The sequence below is a fragment of the Columba livia genome, chromosome 24 (assembly GCF_036013475.1).
Source record: "Columba livia isolate bColLiv1 breed racing homer chromosome 24, bColLiv1.pat.W.v2, whole genome shotgun sequence".
Taxonomy (NCBI): Eukaryota; Metazoa; Chordata; class Aves; order Columbiformes; family Columbidae; genus Columba; species Columba livia.
This window is the reverse complement of record NC_088625.1, coordinates 3324863-3348079: the sequence shown is the minus strand read 5'-3', so window position 1 is coordinate 3348079 and position 23217 is coordinate 3324863. Positions and strand designations below refer to the sequence as shown.

Below are 23217 nucleotides of genomic sequence, written 5' to 3'. Positions count from 1 at the left end.
TGGGGGGTTGTGGGTGGGGGGGTGTGGGTGGGGGGGTGTGGGTGTGGGTGGGGGGTGTGGGTGTGGTGCGGGTGTGTGCCCAAAGCAGTGCAGTGGAACTGCTGGGTGTGCAGTACAGGATTGAAGTGTTTTTAACTGAAGGCTGAGCATTTGTGCAGCAGATTTCTCAGGTCAGGAACAACAAGAACAACACAGAGTATTAGAAAATATCCCAGTTTATTAGAGCGTCTCCACTTCAATAGAGAGTTTTACAAAATGCTGTATTTACAGGCAAGGACGGGGCAAACTAAACTCAGCTGGAGTGCAGTTGTTTGGGGGCAAGGACCAGGCTACACAGGAAAATAAAGAAATAAAATCAGCACATTCACAAGTGACACTGTTGTGTTCTTCTTTACAAAAGTAAGAAGGCTGTAAGGTGGGTGTTTGGCACAGCTGAATGGTGGTGTTCTTGTTGCAGGGGCCAAACTCCAGGAACACATTTCAGAGCAGCTCTTCTGCTCATCGCAGCGAGCAGTAAGAAGCTGCTGGAGCTCAGAAGCAGCCGTGTCAGCTCAACCGCAGTACTGGGTGGAGGTAAAGACGTCGTCTCTCTGCTGGACACCCCATTTCTGCACACAGAGCTGGGCGCTGCTTCTCTTGGGGTGACACACACCACATTTCTCTCTTTCAGGCCCCCAGCCCTGGACTCGCTGCCACCAGATGCCAGGAGAGGAGACCTCGGTGTGGAACAACACTCAGGGAGGGGTCCCCAAGGGGATCCCCCGACCTTGGTAAGAACTCCCATTTCCCCCACCACGACTGAACAGAGGTGCAGACGGCAGTTTGCAACAAAGTGCTGGACTTAGGTTCAAAATCACGCTGTATTACATTTTTCTGTCCCAATGAAGTTTGCCTCTAACCACAAAGTGTTTGTCTTTAAGTGTTATATCTTGAATGACTGCTCACTCAAGTTGTTGGGAGTCGTGCTAACTTACCCACAAAGGGAAACTGGATTTCTAAGTTGGCAGCTGGGAACATAAAGGCCTAAATGAAACCATCAGCACCTGCTGCTCTGGAGAGGTAGAGTCCAACTTCACAGTAAAGGCCAGGGAGGAAATGACAATCCACGGGCTCCTTAAAGTCCTGTCTTCTCTTGGATCCAGCTGCGCAGGCTGGTGAGGCGGCTGTAAACTCCGGGCTTGTTCCTCTGGGCGCAGCCGTCGCCCCAGCTCACCACCCCGGCCAGGAACATGCGGCCGCTGGGCTCCACGCTGACCAGCGGACCCCCCGAGTCTCCCTGCAGAAACAGGCGCGTAAGCACCAAACCAACAGAACGCAAATCATGTTAAGTCACTAACTCCAAAGGTTCAAAAAACCAATTCTAAGTCCAAAGCTGCAAAACCAACTCTTAAGTCAGCAATCTATAATCTCCGGCCCATTCCCTCAATCAGTAACAAATTTACATATACTTAAACCAATTAATTAAGAATCACAATGCCAGAACCAAGAGCAAATCACAACAAGTCTATAATCACTAACTCCAAAGGCTCAAAAAAATTCTAAGTCAGGTATCTACATCAGCAATCTCCTGCCCATTCCCTCCTTCAATAAAAAATGTACATATCAAGTACAGTAATATCTAAACCAATCACGTATGGCAATAAGAATCACCATATCAGAACAAAGAGCAACCAAGCGACCTCTCTTGCTAACTAAGGCTCCCAGTAACAAACTGGAGTGTGGTGCAGTGTTCTCTTACCTGGTGAGATGGGTTTAAGTCTAAGTCTTGTGTTGCTGGTTTTCGAGACTCAGTCCTGCGCTGGTGCTGAGTCGTTTTTAAGACCAAGTCCCGCATCAACACAATTTGCTGCTCACGCCCGTTCCAACCCATTTGTTGTCCACATTGAGGAGGATCCATGTAGATTTGTTGTGTATTAAGTGTGCAAATGTGTGTGGAATACTAAGGGCTGAGCAAACAGCTTGTGTTCCTAACTAAAGCTCCTCCTAACAGCAATCAATAAACCTGAGTGTCCTACCTGGCAGGCGTCCACACCGCCGCTCAGGATCCCCACGCACATCATGCGCGGCGTCAGCTGGTCCGTCAGCAGCTCGTTGCACACCGTCTGGTTGATGAGCCGGATCTCAGCTTTCTGTAAGATGGAGGCTCCGCTGCCTGCCAGGAGGAAGCGGCAGCGTAAGGAAAAGCACAGTGTGTTTTTAAGCAGCATTTCCCGCCCCTGCATGCTTCCTTTGGGCTTCGAACAACCGGGTAAATCACCGCTGTGACAACCTCCTTCTTTCTCCAGCAGGACCGAGACATGAACTTCGTGCACTCCCAAGGGAACCTGATTCCAGTCTCAAATCAAGCTAATATATTTAAATTGTGTCCATCCAACCCGTTTTCTCTAAAAACACACGCTAAATATGTCTATGTGGCCACGGATCCACTCACCTCCTTCCGAGGTCGCTCCCCAGCCCGTGACCCACAGGTCCTTGCCCACGGGGAAGTGGTGGGTGGTGTCAGGCAGGCAGATGGGCTGGACGACGGAGGAGAAGGTGACGGGGCTCTGCAGCTCCATCACCGCGATGTCGTAGTCGTAGGTGTAGTCATTGAAGAACGGGTGGGAGATGATGCGCTTGATTTTCCGCGTCTGCACGTTGGCGCCGTTGCGGTTGCCTTGGTCGGTCAGGCCCAGGTAAGCTGTCCACAGGCTGGGGTCCGAGTACCTGCAAGAGTCCCAAGACATCCCAACTCGCTATCTTCAACTGTTTCTCGGAGAAATCCTGTAAAAACGGCTTTTTTTTCCTATTAAAATGGCAAAGCGGGGCGGCTCGCCCGTACCTGATGCCCTGCAGCTGCAGGAAGCAGTGCGCGGCCGACACCAGCCAGCTCTCCGACACCAGCGAGGCCCCGCAGATGTGGCCCTGGCCCGTGACGTGCAGGCTGACCTGCCACGGCCATTCCCCGACGTCCGAGTTCTGCCCGCCGACGATCCGCGACTTCCTTATGTAGGAACGGATCCCGCAGTCTGGGACGATGGAAAAGTGGCACTTAGATACTCCTGCTCCCGTTCAGAACCTCCTTGTTGTTCCTCCGGGATATCTCCCATGTCAGGGATGTCCAAATGCTGAATTGGCTAAAATACTTACTGCTCACGTCCATAAAAGTGAAGACAAACCCCTATATTGTTTGTGTAAACCCTCTTAAACAACACAGACACTCTGCATGCTGCTCAAGAACACCTCCCTATTTTCCAATCAAACTATTGCCCAGAGAAACCCCAGGAGCTCTCTCCACCACACTTAAGTGTTTCTCTAAAGGGCCCAGCCCAGCAAACGGTGTCCCCCCATTGCCCCGGGTACTCACTGCAGTTCTCCTCATCGGAATTGTCCTCGCAGTCCTGCTCGCCATCGCACTCAGGATTCTGTTTGCTGATGCAGTGCCCGCTGCGGCATTTGTAGGTGTAATCCTTGCAGGGGACGGTTGCCTGGACCGCTGGACGAAGGGAGAAGGGTTAAACCCAGCGCTCAGGAGCCCTTTGCGTCTCCCACACATCCCCAGGACATCGCCAACCCGTCAAAAAACACACATCAGGATGAGGAAACCCGGCAGAAGCCGCGTTTGCCCTCACCGCTGCAGCTGCCCTCGTCGCTCCCGTCCCCGCAGTCGTCCTTGCCGTCGCATTTCTGCGTGTCCGGGATGCACTTCCCGCTGTCGCACTTGAAGCTGTCGGCCGCGCAGCCTGGGGAAGGACAATTTGGGGTGTTTCTACCTGCCCGTTTCCAGCACGGTGCTTGATTTTCTCCGCATCACCATCCCCTTCGCCTCCCCGAGCCCTCGGCCCGCAAAGCACTCACTGCACTGCAGCTCGTCGCTGTTGTCGCCGCAGTCGTTGACGTTGTCGCAGACCCAGAATTTGGGTTTGCACCAGCCGTTCTGACACCTGAACTGCTGCTCGGTGCAGTCTGAGAAGGGAGATCCATTTATACACATATTTATATCCGAATTTCTATATATATTTTATATATACATAGAACCATACTAAAATAAAAAACCCAAACATGGGCACTGTACATAATTTTTTTTTTTAAACTCAAACAATAAAAACAACTTTAAATGTTAAACAATTTTAATAAAGGTTCCTGTACAATGCTAAGCAGTTTTATTTACACGTAGGAGATGCAATAGGAGTAGTGTCTGAAATGACAGAACTCCTTAAAATTTCAGTGGCAGGTAATGCAGAAAATACAACAGCATCCCATTCACAAATATTTTCAAATGATAAATATATATTTATAAATAGCGTAAATTTACATCAAGATCAGGAACAAAAATCAGAAACAAATCTGAGGTTTGTTCCTTAGTCTACACACAACCCATTTATCTTTGTGACTTGGGTGTTATTGTTTCAAATTTTATTTAGGTACAAGTGTGACTGTCATGGTTTCAAAATGAGGCAGGAAAACGTAAGAGCAGTAAAAACATTTATATCACCTAACTCTTCACATTAAATATTTTCATTACTTGGTTTGGTAACAAAACAATTCTACAGCATCCAGCTCAGCCAAACCCACAGGAGCCTTGAGGTTTAAATAGGAAAACCACCCTTCCAGCTGGGAGGGACTGGAAAGGGAGGGAGATCCCACTGGAAGGGGCTGGATGAGCAGGACCCCGCAGCTCCCGCACTGGGAATGATCCCAAATCCATCCAAAATAAAGCACAGACTTACTGCAGGACCTCTCGTCGCTGCCGTCCACGCAGTCCAGCCAGCCGTCGCAGCGCATGCTCCGCTCAATGCAGCGGCCCGTGTTGCAGGTGAACTTGCCAGGGCAGGCTGAGAGGGGAAAAAGGGGTAAAAAAAATATCTGAGACTTCCAGACGTCACCTCTACGTCCCTTCCCCAAAGCACGCAGCGTTCCCTGCGCCCGCCTACAGCATCCAGCACAAAACCACCTTTTTCTTACAACAGAGCAGGGGTACAAGGAGGTTGGCAGGTAAATAAGACACGCTGCTATCCCCTGGAAAAGCACGCTGCCCAATTTAGGTGGCAGCATAACCACAGAGCAGGGACGGCCTCCAGACCTCCCAGATCTCCCCACAGCCTCGGAGTTTCAACTCACGATCGCTGGAGTCGTAGGACAGGTACTCGGCGGAGAAGCCGGTGTCCGTGTAGGACAGGTCCGAGTGGAACCGCACCTCGATTTTGTTGGTCGTACTGGCCACCACAAACTGGGAGCGCTCCCCGCAGTACCTGTGGGGGAGAGCACAGATGAAGGGTCAGCACGGGGAAAATCCTCCTTCCAGCTCTGAACTGCCTTGTGAAACAACACTGCTCGCTGTACCGACTCGGCTTTTTGGCACGGCTTCCATTAGCTTGTGCAAGAGCAAACCGTAAATGTAACGAAACACATTGCAGAACACGATGTGATTCCCCCAGCAACGGAGATTTGCTTGTTTGAGCAAAACCACACCAGATGTTTCTGCCTTTCTGCAAGGCAGGCACGCAACAAACCCAGAGTCTAGCCCCCCAAAACACCGAGCTACCAGAGCAGCTCAACCCAAGCACCGTTCTGCCTCCTCATACCCAAAACACCATCAGAATATTTGTTCTCACAGTAAGTTTAAGGAAAGCATGAGGTGCCATATAACCAAACACAGCCCCCCAACTCAAAAGGCCAAATCTGGGGGTCATAGAACACTCAACACCCACCTCGTGCTGTTGATTTGCACGTAGTCTTTGGTGCAGGAGCTGACGGGGATCCCCGGCTCCAGCACAAAGAACATGTTGAAACGCACCTTCACGTTCTTTTTAGAGGGAACCTGCAAAAGGAAGCGGAATCGGTGACGTGTTTGCTGGAGTACAGAAAATTTGGGGTCCACAGTCAGTGTCACACAGGGTTCAGGCCTCTCGCAGCCTTTTCTGTGTTAGGCACCAGCTCCTAAAGCCTCTAAGCCAGGCTCTAGGCCTGCGGGCAGCATCTGCTCTGAGCTCACTTGCACCATGTCCTACATAACTAAGTTAATTTAACCAACTAATTAAGGCAAAGAGAGAGATCCCTCTTACCTCTATGTTCCAGACGCAGTCCATGGCTGGGGGATAATGTGCCGGGTAATAGGGAGTGGTGAAGGTGCCGCTCGCTCCTTTCAGAGTCCCACCGCAGACTAGAAGAGAAGCAGGGAGATGAAAACAGCTTAGAAATTCAGTGAGATGTGGTTACCCAAGCCTTAGGCAGGAAAAGCCAAGATGTGACCTGATTCCAGGTCTCCTGGAAACATCCCTGAAAACCAACCGCAGCCACAGCTGCCCACGCCAAGGAGAGGTGGGACCTGGCCCAAGGCTCTGCTCACCTTTCGTCTTTGGGAGCTGGAAGAATTCAGCCTTAAAGCCGGGAAATCTCCCCTCCTTGTTGGTAACCAATGTGACGAGCATGACGTTCTGGGAGGAGAGGAAGGTCAGGTTGTAGGAAGGGGCGTAATTCCCACAGAGCCTAGGAAGGAAGGGACAAAATTCATTAGCAGCAACTGCACCGAGAGCCTCTGAGCAGGGACGGGAGTTCAGTTTGCAGCAGGACTTCTCGGTGTCACATCACGCCAGGACTTGGTGTCGTACAGACACCTGGTGGGGACGCTCACCTGACCAAGGTGTGGGGCTCCACGGGGCTCAGCGAGTTGTACACCTTGATGTGGTCGCTGTCATCCGTGCACTGCTCCAGCTCCAGCGTCTTGAAGGTCAGGCTGATGATGGAGTTGGCGTCCGCCCTCAGGGTCCAGTAGCAGAGCGCGTTGTTGGGGTAGGGGCTGTTGGGGAAGCCCGGGGTGGTGAAACTGGTGATCTCCCCTTCCTTGGCGTGGAGGGCAAACACGCAGCTATCTGCCCAGGAGAGCAGGGCAGAGTTAACAAGGAGAAGATTGTGCCCCGTCTTTCCCCGAGATGTATGGTGCTTGTAATTCCTCATCTGCCTGCAGATTGTCCCTCTTGCAGGGAGCACCCTCGCTTATTAACACCCACCTACAAAGTGAGAAAGGGCAGCCAGGGCTAGAACTGCTGCTAGAACCTTGTGCCGCAGTCTGTCTGACCCCAAAGCAGCTCCAAGTCTGGTTTGAACCCATTATGAGACTAAAAAAGAATTGTACTTACTGTCCCGAGTGGAGTGAGCGATGCTGGGATCAGCAGCTGTGGGAGAAAATAGATGGGGTGTCACCTTTGGGCTATGACAAGTTCCTCTGCACAAAAACTAAGAGGTCCCTGGGATTCGGTGGGGTCCCTCCCCGCACGCTGGGTCCTGCCTGGGCTCTGGCGGGAGGGAGGATTCATCCCTGTCCCTCCCCAGATGGGCTCAGAGGAGAACACGGAGTGTTGGAGTGACGGAGAAGGGTCCATGCAGCCTCCCCGAGGACACACAGCTGTGAAAGCCACGTCCTTAAAGACACCCGAGGGACTGGCAGCTCCCCCCTCCAGCCAAATGCGTCCCACCCCAAGTCCCACGCAGAGGGACGGCAGAACCAGCACTCACGGAAAGCAACGACCGACTCCACCTTCAGCATGGGGTTCCGCAGGCGGGGGTTCCACCTCTGCACCAGGCTCTGCTTGTCCGCCATCGCCCTGTCCAGGCTCTCCTCCCGGTACTTGGGGACGCTGAATTCCGACCAGTAGTAGGCAATGACGCTGCCTTCGCTGCAGGGGAAAGGGAAATTACGGGATGAGAGAAAGAACAGGCGCAGCAGGGCTCAAGTAGCAGGAGAAGAAGGAGCCAGGCTGCTTGATGAAGCACTTTGTAGGATGGCCAGGGGGATATCTCAATGATAAATTAAGCAAACTGTGCCCAGCAAAGGCCCCGGCGAGTCCCCTTCAGCGTTCATAGGGCTCTGCTGCACCATACCTTGATCTTCTCAAGATGTCTCCCCCAGCACAGAGCACTAAGAACTGGCAGAGAATAACATGCATTTTCAAGTAACTTTTCACTGCGCACCCTTTCCTGTGTCACTCAGGCTGATTACTGAGATGTTTCCGTCCCCACAATGAGGATCTACAGCTGTGTGACATCCCAGCATTGCCCTCCTCTGCTCCCGGAAAGGGCTCTGGCAGCACCCAACGCTCACCTGAAGGCAGTTATCACCGTCTCTTTGTGGTACGGGCCAATATCTGGATGATTCATGTAGATCTCTTCTACCTGTAAGGTTTAAAGAAGAGCGTTCAGCACATCCAGAAGCGAGGAGGAAAGCAGGCCTGCCCACAGAAGGAGGGATCGAAGAAACCTCTTACCGTGCTCTTCACCTTCTTGGCCAGCATGACGAACTCGGGCGAGCTGGAGTTCTCGTAAGCATCAAGGAAGTCCCAGTTTAGAACCCGCAAGTGGCCGTTGAAAACCTTCTGGACGGGTGCATTCCTGTCTGGAAGGCAACGGTTCAGAGTCAGAAAGGGCCGAAATCATGGTAGAGGGGTGGAAATGGTGTCATCCCCCCTTCCTGGAGTTAGAGAGGGCACATGTGAGCAATGCAGGATAACAAAGCTTTTCCATTCGGATGTTCTCCCAAGGTATCACCCTACACGCCATCAGACGTCACACTTACATTTGAAGTGCCAAACCAGGAGGCCGGTGACAAGGGAGACGAGCAGGAAGACACTGATGATGATGGCAACGACCACGCGCCGCTTCGGGCCCCGCTTCTCCATCTTCTTGGAGTTCATGGCAGGGAGGAACTCCACCCCTTCCTCCAGGTTGTTCATGTCCTGGGGGGGCAGAGAAGGCAGGAGGGTGGAAAGGCTGTTCCCAAACCTGGTTTGGAGAGGTCCCGCCACGAAGCAGTTCAGAGCAGAGCTCCCCATCAGCCCAAACTCAAGGCGGCAGCATCTCCGCACCCACCCCACGGCAGGACAAACCCTGAAGGCTTTTACTTTGCTTTTCTGCACACGCCTTTTTAGACCTAATATATGGTAAACAGCTCAAGTAAACTTTGTGGTGAGTCCACGTGCCCCTTGTGACCATGACAGGTCACAAACCCACAATCCTCCAAGATCTCTACCTGCCGGCAGATGAAACTCCAGACAAAAATTCACCCCCGCAGAGCACTCGCTATGTGGCAGGTGTGTCACCCGCAGCCTGTGGGGCACAGCACGCTATAAATAGCATTCCTATAAAACAAGAAACCAAACTACTTCCTCCCTTTACATTCTGATGACTCTCTGGACGTCTCTGGGGCTAACGCAGCACTCCTGTATTTTCGCTTGAGATTTTCTGTTCAACACAAACACCAAATAAAAGAAATAAAGCAAAAAACTAAGGTGAACGCACAAGACATGCCCACGGCCAGCCAGACCCTCAGGACAAGACGTGTTGGCTAATTAAGATCAGGTTTTAAACGCAGCCACCCTGAAATGAAGAATGACACCCGTAGCGCACACGGGTGATGAAGAGGAGGTTTGTGGCAGCCCCACATCAGCTGCAAAACCCTCGGTGCCCTGGGGATTCGCTTTCTTGCACTTTTGGCTTACCTGCCCTCCATCCTTGCAGACCTGCACCTCTGGAATCAGAACGGTTGCAGGCTCAGATGTTTCCAGCCCAGAGCATCCTCGGTACAGGCAGATTTCAGGGGCTCGGAGCTGCACTTTCCTCCCCAGAGCTTGCTAACACACGCTGGGAGAGCAAAGCACATCTTCTGCTTTATTCCTGGGGTAGGAAGGGATCTCTGCCTGCTGCAAACTGCCCAAACCACCAGGACGCTTCACTTTTCAGTCGCTGCCTTCCCGTTTTCCCCTCTCCTGAGCCTTACCAGCATCTGGCAGCTTCCTGGCCAGCAAGGATGCCACAAAGCAAAGTGCCTGACCAGCACAAAAGTGCCGCATTCAAATGCATTCCTGCGCTCCAGAATGGGGTAACGTCCTCCCCGCAGACGTGATGCCAGGTCAGATGCTGCCTCCTGTCCTCTCTCAGCCCGGGGCCAACACAAACAAACGCTAACGCCTCGGGTTACTTTGATATCAATGTCACAAGCTCTTAAAAGTCAGGAAAAACAACCAGCAAAGGGGCTCCTGAGCCAGGCGATGAGCCATCCTCGCTGCACGTCCCTGGCTTCACCCTCTTTATCCTTCCCAAGCCTTGTTCTGCAGGAAAGCCCAGCACTTGCACCGCTCCTCTCCTCCTTTTGCCCTGTTCCTCTCCTCCTTTTGCCCTTTTCTTCACCCAATCTCTGTCCTCTCCTCCCACCCTCCGCAGCCTCTCCCCCCTGCGGTATTTGCCAGAGGCCCTTTGCAAAAGAAAGGGACGTGGCAGGAACCTTACCCTACATTTTTGCAAAGTTTAATCCTCTGCAAACACTCACCAACCTACCAGCTTTCACATTGTCTGCTCTCGGAATAATCCGAGTTTATTGCTCTTCCCTACAGCACCGGGAAGAAAAACTTGGCTCCTTGGTGAGATTTTACCGCCTAAAGCTGGGCAAAAAGAAACCAAGGTCCAGTGCAGCATCTCTGGGGTGTCAGGCTGGTTCTGTCACCAACATCCAGCCAGTGCCAGAAGGAAAAGACCCAGCAGGGCCAGAGGATGATCCCATGGGGGAAGCTCTGGTTCCCATTTGGCTTCCATGATCATACAGGAAAAGCTTGAAAACATAACCCAAGGGAACTTCAAAGCAGAAGACACACAAAATAAAGCTTAAATACATACAGATATCCTAAATCAATAAACTCTTCACTCAAGATTGCCTGGAGTCTCACAGGCCAACTTCGAAATAGCAACCTGGGTCCCATCGGTTTCCAAGTCATGCAAGAAATACCCCCAAATCAGGTAAAGAGGAGAAACCAGCCACAAATCTCAGAAGCATCGCCCTGTTTGCAGCACTAAGCCTGCCCAGGACTTCCGACACTTTGCTGCTGTTAGATGAAAGAAAAGTATTTAATTCTCTTTTAACATCTGCAGGAGACTGCAGCAAGAAAACAACCTCGGGGCTTTAAAAGATCTACCTGTTCACACAGAACCCCTTCAGCCCTCTGCAAAATATCCAAGTCTCAGTTTTACCAAACACCTGCAAGCAGGAGACAGTGCTGAGCAAGGCCAGACTGCACAACACAGCGGCTGGGGCATTTTAACATCCTCTTGGAGCTACAGGTTGCGTCTTTACCAAGAGAAAACTCTTAGGAGTAACTACTCAGTGTGATTAAATCAGAAGGAAAAAGCAGCTCCTCTCTGCATCCTACACAGACAAACACGTGCTCCTGCAGCATGACCAAAGGAAACCAAGCAATAAAATTCACCATCTGATCTTTCTTTAGACCATTTCTCTGCTCTTCTTGGAAAAAAAGGATGAAAGAACTTAAACCTGAAAGAGTTTACAGGACGCCTTTGCCATTCTGTTCGTGCTCCAAGCCAGCAGCGACAGCCACAGCACCAGGAGCAATTAAAGGAGTGTGGGGACTCCAGGGAGATGATTTTCATTATTACTCCTGTACAAGGTGCATAAGGAGACGCTGTCACTCCCCAGAAGTTACGCAGTGATTAGACGCAGATACGAGACTGGATGCAGAGGTTTCCCCCCTGCCCTCTGTTCTGTACTCCAGATCTTGCACTCTCCCATCCTCAGACCTTTTGCACATCATTACATCTGTACACCTTTTGCACACCATTACATCTCTACACCTTTTGGACACACTTACATTCTCCAGCCAACTTGGACACTTGCGAGAAGCCGCTTTGCAGAGCTGTCGTCCGTCGCAGCCTGGGGTAAGCAACGAGTGACCCCTGCAAGCTATCTTCTCAACCCAAGGCAAAGGATCTGAAGCATCCCCCAAACACTCCAGGAATGCCAAGTTGGGTCATGCCGAGAAGATTTCAGATGAGGTGCCCTGTCCTGACCTCTGAGTAAGAGGCTGAATCTTCCCTGCCCACACTCAGCACAAAAAACCACATGTTTGAGCTTAGTGCCAGGATTGTCTGTGCCCAAAAACTACAGCTCAGCCTCTGCTCACACACTCACTGTGCTGCACATCCCCTCCCTGCTGCTCCTCCTGTTCGACAGGGAAAAACAGCTCCTCGGTGGGGCTGGGCACCATCCTCGAAAGCTCAAAAGATCATAGATAAACCAAGAAAAAGATGATTACAATTTTAATTTCCTTTAGCTAACAGTTGCTGCACATTTCTCTCATACTGAACAGTCCATCGCAAGGGCAGATGCAAACCAGAGAGGATCTGAAAGCACATCCTGCTCTCACCTTGTCCATGGTTCCCTGAGAAAGTCTCCGGCTCAAAGTGACTCCAAGTCTGACTCGTCCCTCCTGAGGAAACGACTCCGATAAACATTATTGACAGAAAACCTGCCTTGATATTCTCCCCGCCTTAGTCACAGGTTCGGTTACTTCCTCCTTGCTCTGAAAGACATCATCCCATTTCTTCCACGCCTTGTTCTTCCCTGGAGTAAAGACTCCATGAGGAAGTGTGGGACGGGAACAGGCACAGATGGGTTTATCTAGCGCTTGCAGGGCTCCTGCACACATCTCCTTCGTGCAGGGAGCTCAAGGAGAAGCTCTGTGCGTGAGCAAACCCTCCCACTCATCCTCCGCCAGCCAGCCCCACGATGTATTTTTAGACAGTGACCATACTCTGCCAGACTGGCCAAACCAGATGCAGAAGTGACTAATTCCGCAATTCTGTCGGCAGGAAATTCGGCAGGTGCTCGGGGACGGCAGGGACTGCCACAGGCAGCTCTGGACAGGAGATGCTCGCTGGGATTCCAGCTGGGATCAGCATCTCCCATGGAAGCTGATTTCTGGCTGCTCTGGTGGTTCCAGCAAGAACACAAACTTGGAGGTGGCCTGGGGAGGTCTCAAACAAAGAGGAGTCATCGGGCGACACGGCCAGACTCTTGCCGGGTAATTACACCCTGCATGTCCGAGAGACAATTTCCACCTCCCCTTTACCAGCCACACCTGCCTCAGGTGGTGTTCAATAAAAACTAAAACAAGTATCACAGGAGAAATGAGAGGAACCAAATCCATCGCCTCGTCCACCAGTGCAGGACGTGGCCAGCAAGCCAGGCCCAGAGCCTGGGCCACCCACCACAAGCCTCTGAGATCAACAGGGTGGGCTTCTGCAAGAAAGAGCCAAGAAAGTTCTGTTTTCCAAACCTGAGGTTTCCCAGATCATACTGAAAGCAAACACCAGCTTTGTGGTGTTGGCATAAGGGGAAACAGCCTGTTTCCTATAAGATTGAAAAAAACCACCAACTAAAAGCTGCTGACATATGGTGTGCACAGCATGGAACTCGCTTCCCAATTCCTGAGATCAGCTCTTGCTGCAAACGCTGATACTCCTCCAGGAAGAGATCTGATAACACAAATCTTCCCAATTCTCTTCTTACCCTTGGTAAGAAATACATGGAAACAGCACACACAAGAGCTGAGTTTCTGTAAGGCACATCCACGCAGTGTTGCCCCAACACTGAAGAAACTTTGCCAGCATATTATTTTTTCATCTTCAGTTCCTTATTAGCAGCAATGATGCTATAAAATGATGACATCAGAGCTAAGGAGGGACTCTGAAGGGACACGGAGTCCTTCGCACTGTCTGCCTTCCGGGCACAGAGGGCAATAGTGAAAGACCCAAGTCGCACACACCTATTTCACGCACCAATTTCAACCTCAGTCCTCTACAGCATTAAATCGTCTCGTGACCATTCTGAGTCATACGAGAAACCGAATTTCTGTAGGTTTATTGCAGAAGAAACTCGAGTTAATGTTTGCGCAGGACAGCGCGGGCTAGGCTTGCTGCCCCGCACCAGGCTTATAAGTGCAGTAGCTCAGAACAAAAAGCCATCATGCTTCTAATTGTGTTTCTGTTGTTGCAGAGACTTTTATACGCAAGATTCAGCAGTTCTTGGAGAGAAGTAGGAAATAAGGCCTGTTACATGTAGCTATGAGCCATGAAATTCCTCCCTACAACACATTTATGTCCCCAGACGAGAAAAGAGACATGCCGCAGATGCAAATGGCTTATTTAAAAACACTCCTACATCTTTCCCGGTACAGAAAGTACCGTCCGAACAACAAACACACCCTCCAGCAGCCGCACAAAACCAGCTGGGCTCCAGACCTTGCTGAAACACTCCATGCGCATCACATTGCACCCACGCTCTTGACCGACTCTTACAGCTTTGAGGTGGATCTGGCCCACGATATTTGAATGTTTAGAGTTAACAACATGGGGAACAGCAGCACCTCTGACCTGGCAAAGCCTCTGTCTGCCAAATCAATCAGTATCAGCTGCTCCCTCCACCACCATATCTGGGGTATTGCAGTACATCATTTGAAAGGCTGCCTTTGGATGGAAATGGCACATTCTACCCTGGGCAAGGCAAGAACCTTTGCTCTGATACTTTCACAACTCTCTCGGTGGTTTTACAAAGTGATCTTTTGTTTGCTGAGCAAAGGTCTGGTGTGCTCTCGATTGGCCTCAGCCCTTTTTCTCGTTGTCACCTTCCTGATCCCTGTTTGGTTTTGGCACCCACGGCAGCAAAACTGGCCTGAGCAGCAGCTCACCCATCAGACATGACCCAAGAGAAAATCTCTGCACCTTTCTGAGGACGAGGAGTAGCTTCTCACTGTGCCCGGCTCCCTCTCCATCACAGGAGGAGACAGGATCATTGCAAAAAACAGCTCACGTTTGTTCTGCCGTCTCATTTATAGGAAGCCAAATCCAACAAGGGACAAACCGCTTGGGCTGTTCACTGGTCCTCCCAGATCAGATCAGCTCCCTCTTGAAGTTATCAAGGGGGAAAACTGATCCAGAACCAGAGTAAAGAGAAGACACACCAGTGCACAAGCCTTCCTTTAGCCAGGAGAACAAGGGAACACGAACAATCACCCTGCATGCGACGGAGTCACCCTGACCGGGCCAGAGAACAAGGATCTGGAGCCGAACAGTATCAGCGAGAGCATCTCCTTCCCGCTCCTGGCAGCTCTAACACAGGCAGACAGCCGGGCTGGAGGCAAAATAAGCTTTTTCTTGCTGTAGGCCAGCTTTCTGATGGGTGCTAGAGCTGCTGGCTGCTTGTGCTGCCAGATAACAACGCTAAAACCTCTGAGACCCACACAGACAGACAGCCCACAGGTGAGCTGGAACACGCTGCTGTCCTGCTTTGATCTAAACGCCTGGTTTTAAAACAGCTCTGTGGCACAGAGCAAGCAACCCAAAACCAACAGTCCCTGCCTGACCCGCAGTCCCAAAAACCAAGACCATGGCTTAAGCTCGCTCAAGTTTCAAAGCACACTGATAACGCACTGGTTAATTACTGAAACCCCAAAGCTCTTGGTTAAAGTCAGACCTGCTAATGGCTGGAACAGGTTTAGTTAGATCTGTTGCTAAACAACCCAGACTCAAGCGCTGCAAACAATTCACCTTCGTATAGTTTAGCTTTACCCACACCCCCAGCACGTAGCTTAAGCCGAAATCAAAACCATCAGAGATATTTTAGAGCTGACACCGAGGTGGTCTAACACGGGTGGGAATCTCCCCCTTCCCAAAGCTGATTTGTCTTTTCCTGCTCCTCTGGGCTTGGCGGCATCCCCCAAACAGGTTCTCCTGACCTTACCCGGAGCAGTAGGAGATTTGTCGGTCCTGACCCGAAAAGCTCAAAGGAACCAGAGCCAGCAGAGGCTGAAGCAGCATGGTGAAAAGCTGATGGCTTTTGGGAGACCCCCACCGCCTTCCGGGTGCCGTCTCACCTGCACTTGGGCGCTGTACCTCATGCTGGCAGCCGTGGGGCCCCGCTCCATGGCGAGGGCGGCTGGCGTGGCCGGCTCAGGCCGCCATGGCTCGGGCGCTGCTCTCCTGGGCTCGGCACGGCTCGGCGCGGCTCGGCATGGTGCCCAGCCCCTCCTCTCCGCAGGTACGGGGAGGCGGAAACACCCATTGGGTCCCCCTGGTGTTCCCGTGTCCGGCGTTTGTGGGAAAACGAAGGAAAACGCTGTGCCCGGAGAGCCAAAAACCCCACTGCATTGTCCAAAGAGACCTTTTTACCCTGTGCTTTAAGTAAATGAAACCAGAAAAATCTGTCTTTTACCAAGAGAAGCCACTCCACAGTCAGCAGGAGGGTTCACTAGCGCTCACGGACACAACAGTTTCTAAGGCAAAGATTTATGTACGCAAGGTCTTATGGCGTTCCAGGTGACAACAACTATCCTACTAAGAAATCCCGCTGCAAAAAGGGCACTCTCCAGCACGCACAGGCACTTCGGCCCCTGGGACAAGCTGTTCCCGAAAACATCTGGGACACTGAGGGGCTGCCAAAGCAAAATATTCCCTTTATCCCAGCCTGAAACCTGCTCTTAGATAAGCTGCAGCACCTTAGGAATGAGCTGAGACATCCTATCAAACAGAAGAGACCAGATGAAAAATGACAAGGCGCACAGCAGTACAGCAGGAATTGCACGTGTATCCAAATTTGGCACTCGGGGTGTTTCTTACGTATCAGCAACAGCTCCTGGGAACTGATGGTCTAATATTAAATTGTGCCCCCAAAGAAGAAAAGGAGGGACCAACCCGGTGTTCTGAGGATGCTCTAGGGCAGGTTTGAAAGATGGTTTTTAACACTGAAAACTGTGTTCCTGACAGTCTTACTCCACCACTTTCCCCTTCTTGGAAAGATGACTTCCCCACCACGCTCCAATATTTAGATTTCTCACAATCAAGCGTAAGTCAAGATTAGACATAGCTGGACCAACATCATCTTTCCTGGAAAGGATCTTTCCTTCTCTGTCTTATATGGGATAGTCTATACCAATATAACTTTAAAGCAGCTGCATCCTGCTCTGAAACTGATTTTTTTTCCCCATCTGAACATTTAAACTTCCCCGAACGCTGTTTCTGGTGTGACAGGAGCTGCCCACGGACGCGCATGCCGCAGGGAGGTGCTTGCTGGGTTGGTTACCTTTGTTTCCCCTTGCTCTAGAATGTCTCCTGCAGAGCATAAGCTTTGTGTTCCTTTTGCAGGTGTTTCTCTGGGGTAAAAAGAGCCAGTGTCAGGTCTCTGATCCTGCTGTGTTCTTTTTAGGTGAAAAACCTCAGGGAAGTTCTGTGCTTTTGCAGAAATACTTCTACCACTGCCTTTTCTGCTCCATTCTGCCTCAGCCACCAGAATCCCACTCAGGCTGAACACCGAACAGCAGGAAGTACCTGGGATTTCAGGTATTCCCCTTCAAAAGGCGGCTTTGTTAGTCAGCCTGCTGGAACCGCCCGCTGGCTCATGTCAGGAGCTGCTCTCAGCTTTCTCGCTGATGCCCAACCCTGCCCACAGCTTCAGTTTTACAACCACTCCCTACCTGGCTGACTGACTTAACATTCTCCCCGTGAAACAGCAGATTTTAGGTATAAAGCAGCTAGTCCGAGCTCAACCACTGTTTCTGCAATTTTCCCCTCTTCAATATATCAATTCCCCTCCTCCGGGCAGCTCTGGGATGTGGCTAGTGAGGGCAAGATGCAAACTGGCTCTTTGAGGCCTAAGGTGTCTCCTGCAAAGATCCACCACTCCGGGTTCACACAGAGATGCAAATGCTCAGTGTTTTCTGTCATTCAAGCCACTGACATTCTATAAAGTAATTAATTAGCCCAGCTGGCTCTTTGAACAAAGGGATGCAATCACTGTGGGGGAAAAAAAGAAAGCATCACATGTACTAAATATAAAATATTATATAGCTGGGAGGCAGCTGGTTTAGAGCCCAAAGGGATGGGATTCCCGTTTCTTTGCTGCCAAAGCAGTGATTTATTTTGTGGCCGTGTTGCTAAATCACTGCAATAGATGGGGGCCCCCTTTCTGGGCACTGTACAGCCCCGAAACATCAAAGCAGCAATTCCCAATGAGCAGTTTGCCATGTGCTTTTGCAATATGACGCTTCCATGTGTCTCTCTGGTCTGACCGAAGGATGCTGAGCCCAAGCCATGTCACCATCAAGAAAGATGTAACCGAAGCACACAAAAATCAAGCCACTTACCCACGTGCGATGGCAGCAGTCAGCAGCAAACAAAGCCTCTTGTTTCGTCCAAACTGTATCAGTTCCTCAACAAAAGCTGTCACCTCCTCCTAACGTCGTCTCTTTGCATCAGTGTGGCCACCACAGCATCCTGAGAGCAGCAAGTCGAGGTTTAACACGCCTTTAAGGAGGAAGGAGAGCACTTGCTTTAGGTTCCATCTTTGTCAGAACTGTGTGCAAGTCCTAAGAGCTAAACAGCTGTGAGCTGGACCCCCAGGAGTGTCCCAGAGGAGACACGGATCAGCTGCAGGAGCAGCAAACCCCGTCTGAACAGGCAGGATATTTCCACATCAGCTCCCAGCCCTGGGCATGCCATCCACGTGAAAAAAAGGAAGAACGTAGCTGCTTACACAACGAATGCAGGGGAAATATCTTCTGGTGGAGGCAGTTCCCAGGAATTCTAACTCTGCAAAACAGCACCATCCATCCAGTGAAGGGCTGGGTTCAGTGACAAAGAGTTTTCCTCCCTGCAGCCTTCCCAAGGAGTCTGTTCTCAGTGTGACTCCTAAATTCAAATTTCACCGGCAGTGCCCTCCCACCCAGATTCCTGCCAGACAACCCCGAAACCACCCCAGCTCAGTCTGCACTTAAAACATGCAATCCGGTTGGGCAACTTCCACTGTGATACAAAAGATTGGGAGAGAGATAAAACTCACAGGGTGTCCTGTTACTTTGCATTCCAAAGAGTAAATAAAAGGCTGATTCAGTGGGAGGAGAGGAAAACGTCATCCAGAAGCTCTGTGGTTTCCAGCTGAACCGGCAGCCCCCTGAGAGCAAAGGCGAACACTGGGTACCGGCTTATCACCTGCACAGGGTCCCTTCCTGCTTTCAGGCCCGAGGCAGGTTGTCTTGGTGTGATTCAGCCTCTCCATCTGTAATGCAAGGAAAATAATTACTGACTGTGGAGAATGGGACCTGTAAAAGTTCAGTGAGTTGCCCTCACGCTGCTTGGAGGCACACCCGAGAGGCGGTGCTACTGTTCACGATTACTGCGTAATTTGGACCGGAATTCATCCTTTGATCTCAAACGCTTCTCTCAAGAGCTCTGGAGTGAGAGTCCTGCTTCCAAAACATGGCTTGGGCAGAGATCACAAGCGGTTTTGTCCTCTTGAACTCATGAAAGCCAAACAAAGGCCACTGGGGACCAGCTCCCTCATGTGGATGAGACAGACAGGAGCAGCAAGGAAAGGATGTGACAGCGTGCAACCAGCTTGAAACAAAAAAAATCCACCCCCAGTCCTCCAGACAGCTCTGAGACGCACTTTCAGAATTAAAGGGGATTATTTCTTGTGCTTCTGTATTGCCAATGGACTCCCAAGGGAATCCAAAGCACTAGAAAGCACACCAGAGGATTTAAGCTTGCTCCCAAGACTATACTATGACCTGGGTCTCTCTCTTGAGCACTGTCGTGGCTTGTGAAAGCAGAGAAGCTCTTTTGTGAGCTCTGAATCAGCATCAGCAGCGTTTGCCAGCCCAGCAGCTGAGCGGACAGGCCTGACTGCCTGCTTTCTGGCTCCCGTGTTTCGAAACCAGCTGCACACTCTGACACACCCAAGATTCCAAGTCAGTTAAGGTCCTGTCTGCCTAACAAGCTGTGAATGTATAAGCTGAGGCCGTGACTTAGCTGGGAAAGAGATGCAGACAATGCGATGAAATTGTTTCTCTTTGGTTTAGCATAAACAAGCAGAGCTGACCCATGTTCACGTGCCTTGCCACCTTATTTTCCACACAAAATAGAAGTTCAGACCTTGTGCTGCTGTTACCTCAGCTGTTTGCAAGCAAAAAAAAGTATGCAGCTTTGAGTTTTCTCTTATTCCACTTATTTCCCTCCCTCGTTGGTGCAGAGGACAAGGGATGTGATGTGTAGTCGTTTTTTTTGCCATTTTATGGTCCAGCTCCGGCTGTCTTTCAGACAACCAACTACCTGATGTCCTCCCAGCAATCCTGGGTACATGCTGTTAACGTGCTCAGCCTGAAGCAGGAAAACTGGTGATGAACTCGCCTCCAGCTCTCAGTCTGCCAGAGGTGAGGAGTGATACGCGCGCTCCCAGATGCTGCGAGTCCTGGCCAGGATGAGGTGGCAGGCTGGGTGAAACACGCTGAATCAGCCTCGGAGACCTGCTCCAGTCCATCCTCCACCCCGAAAAGCAGGAGCACTATGGATGATGTCTGTCTGGAAACTCCCCTCCTCTCAAGACAATCTATTCGAGTGTTAAGGTGCCCGCACTTACTGTGGGTTTTCATAAAACCCACCCTAAACTCAGCTTTCTAATTGCAAAGGATGCCCCTCTCTGACCTTGGGGTGTGCTCTCTATTGGTCACAGCTACCTAAAACACAAACTAAGCTTTCATGTTGCCCTTCAAATAATAAGGTGATGTTTTTGTGACAATGAAGAACTTTGGGCTTTTAGAGAAATCCTCAGCTTTGCACATTAACACTCCTGCCCATCTGTCCTAGGGGAACAACCACCCAGGGAAGTCTGTGATTTCTGGTGAGCTACCAGCTTCCCACACACAACCCTGTGACAATAAAACCAACAGAAAGAGGAGCCTCCCTCTCTGCTTCGCATCACCTTTAAAACCCTTCACAGATGTTTCAGAGGCCAAACAAATATGGAAATGCACTTTCAGGACAGGAACCCTGTTAAAAGCAAACCTTGATACAACAGCTTACCAACTGCTTGCTTGTAATTTAAGGCCACCCCAGCTATGAAACAGAAGTTAGTTCCTTACACAAGCAAAGCAGCGCAAAGGGACATTGATAATTCATAAAGCCGCAGTGACTCAAGGGCTTCTGACTTACCATACCCATCATTTCACTGTTTAACTGAGAAAACAGGAACAACTCTCACCATCGGCTGACTTACAAGCAACTTGCTTAAGCACTTGAAAAATCCTCCGTGCAAATACTTCATTTTTGAGTAATCGAGCAAATTTTTCTGTGTACAGAAGCCTATTTTTGCATGCATGTCTCATAAATATCAAGCAGTCATTTTTTTGCCAAGCACAAACTGAAAATATTTTCCCTTCTTTACAAAAATTCATTTGGAATGATAAATCAACACAAGGAAGTCACTCACCGAGTTTCAGACGATGCCGGTATTTTTGGAGGTCCTCATTTCCAGGTCCTTCTTAACAATTCAAGCAGTATCAGTGCAACAGGGAAACCAGCACGACCTTCGGCAGGTTTGCTCTTCTGTTTTCCAGGCTTTACTCCAGGTCAGCGCATCCACTTATTGATGCTCCTACTTGTATTTTGTTCTACTCTTTCTTTACTTGTTGTTGTGAAACCACCTGACCCCGGAGCTCTTCAGGACCTGCACGTTTCTGCTTCAAGGATCTTGGTTCTGGCAGGTGAATTATTTTGCTCCGAGCCTTGCAAACTGCAGGATGGTGAGAAAATGTAATGTTAGAAAAGAGAGATGTAAGGCTCGCCAACTTGATTTGGTTATTACTTCTAGGCATAAGGAAACAAATTCGTTCTTAAAATATTTACCTCTGATGTAGCAGGTTTTGGGTCTCAAGGCAGGATGCCACGTACAAGATTAATCAGTGCTCAAGTAGATTAATCCACGTTGAATGGGTCACGTTACACAAGATGCGTCATCCCTAAATTGAATCATTAAGAGCCCAAATTTGAGCTACTCATCCAGAATTCCTATTATAGTCCACAGAGAGAGATGCTTATACCCAAAGGTGATTCATCCCAGAAGAAGAGCCCAAGGGAGGTCAGATGAATTGCCCGAGGGAGGTATCAGTGCCTGCAAACACAGCCTAGGGTGAGCAATTCAGATTTATTTATCCAGAAGTTCAATGTACAAGTTAAAAAAGGTGAATCCAGCTGTCTCTGGATGCCATAATTTCCCTTTTGCAAAGGATACTGTTATTTTATTCCTTGTTATCCTGAGTTATTTACTGGTCTGTAGCAGGGTTGAGAGTGAAGGGCAGGGTGGGAGCAAGGGTACCCATGGCTTGCGAAAACAATCCCTTGTTTCAATAGGTGTTCACAAAATTTGCATCAAACGACGCTGCCAAGTTTGTATTCAAAAAGCTTTATCAGCTGTAGTGATGCTACCCCGAGGCTTTCAACCAAATCGTGAACTATATGGTCCAGCGTAGCACTAAGGATCACACCACACCTACCCACATAAATACAATTCCAGTAAATCTCAGATTAAGATAGATTGGTTGCTGTGGGGCAACTACAGAATTAAACCATCTTTCTGTTGCAGCATTTCCACCTAGGACACGGCAGCACGTTCTCCTTTCACCACAGCTTTGCCTAGTCTGCAAGATGTCGCTATATTTAAGGTTGTGGGGTAAAAGTATTTATTGTGATTTTGTTCTAGTTTCTGTGGTTCAGGTTTGCCATGTGAAAAGTAGACAGGTTTTTATATTTGCTTAAAAACTGTGTCAGTGGCTTCAAGGCGTCTGGAAAAGGAAGACCAACTATAAGCAACGGGTAGCTGATGTGCCATTAACTTCGCTTTTGAAAAAGAACACTTTGAGCAACCCCAAGGGGAGTTCACTGGGTTATGAGGGCATCCTGCTGAGGTGTACAAATAGTGATTTCTCTCATGATTTAAATAAAATGGAGCAGTTGTTACAATAAAGGTCAGAAAGGCTTTAAATGGCCCGTGGCAGTTTGTGTAGCACACTCAGCCCTCATAAGCAACGATAACGTGATATTCTCTTGGGGGAAACAAACATCTAGCGAGCATCTCGCTGTGAAGAAAACAGGCTGTACTTCCATTTTTTAATTAAAAAAGGTAATGGCAAGGATGCATCAGGCTGAAAGCCTCTTTGGTTTCAGGCAGGACAAACAGATGGAAAATGGGTGATGTCAGAATAGTATTTTCTCTAGGGCTCCTTCCTGTGTGCTCCTTGATGCAGGTCTCGCTGCAGTGCTCATCTGGAACACATCTGTCATCCGAGGACACAGGAGCCACCACTTGGAGCAGTGTCCTATTTAAATACATTCTGATCCAGTCCCAGCACACACCAAAAATACCAACTCGAGCTCCCTCTGCCCTTCAGCCCACTGTGCAATAGCTAGAGGTTACCTACTAAAAACCAAGGGCTTTTTACTTGCAGTGCCTTAAGGGTTAGTTTTCAACCACAGTGGAAGCAACTCATCAGACAGGTGGCAGCTGAACCACAGAACAGGCTCCACTTTGTTCCTGAAGGCTGGGAGGAAACAGGTATTATTTAATCCAGCATG

The 23217-nt window shown here is 50.0% G+C and overlaps 1 protein-coding gene across 8 annotated transcripts; it reads right to left on the bottom strand.

Annotated features, from left to right (window-relative positions):
• Positions 1-199: 199 nt before the first annotated feature.
• Positions 200-23175, bottom strand: ST14 (ST14 transmembrane serine protease matriptase). Of its 8 annotated transcripts, XM_065040422.1 has the most exons (23): positions 21493-23175; positions 21077-21379; positions 18653-18868; positions 18347-18402; positions 17958-18117; positions 8552-8711; positions 8244-8371; positions 8081-8151; positions 7495-7655; positions 7119-7154; positions 6614-6851; positions 6329-6468; positions 6045-6142; positions 5691-5800; positions 5101-5231; positions 4710-4814; positions 3838-3945; positions 3612-3722; positions 3347-3475; positions 2822-3008; positions 2432-2706; positions 2016-2152; positions 200-1276 (listed from the first exon to the last, which is right to left on the bottom strand). In XM_065040422.1, exons 6-23 carry the CDS (start codon positions 8706-8708, stop codon positions 1115-1117), a joined length of 2484 nt encoding a protein of 827 aa, XP_064896494.1. In that variant the 5' UTR covers positions 8709-8711; positions 17958-18117; positions 18347-18402; positions 18653-18868; positions 21077-21379; positions 21493-23175; the 3' UTR covers positions 200-1114. The 8 variants fall into 8 exon arrangements, with proteins under 8 accessions (XP_064896494.1, XP_064896493.1, XP_064896495.1 ...); XM_065040421.1 differs by lacking the exon at positions 18347-18402; XM_065040423.1 differs by lacking the exons at positions 18653-18868; positions 21077-21379; positions 21493-23175 and having other exon boundaries at positions 17958-18527.
• Between the last annotated feature and the right edge of the window lie 42 nt (positions 23176-23217).

Coding starts and splice junctions, on each gene's coding strand:
- ST14 (XM_065040418.1), bottom strand. CDS start 15,743: ATGGAGCGGGGCCCCACGGCTGCCAGCATGAGGTACAGCGCCCAAGTG. Junction 5,232..5,690: donor GTGCAAATCAACAGCACGAG/GTGGGTGTTGAG, acceptor TCTCCCCCACAG/GTACTGCGGGGAGCGCTCCC. Junction 3,946..4,709: donor CAGCGACGAGAGGTCCTGCA/GTAAGTCTGTGC, acceptor CTCCCTTCTCAG/ACTGCACCGAGCAGCAGTTC.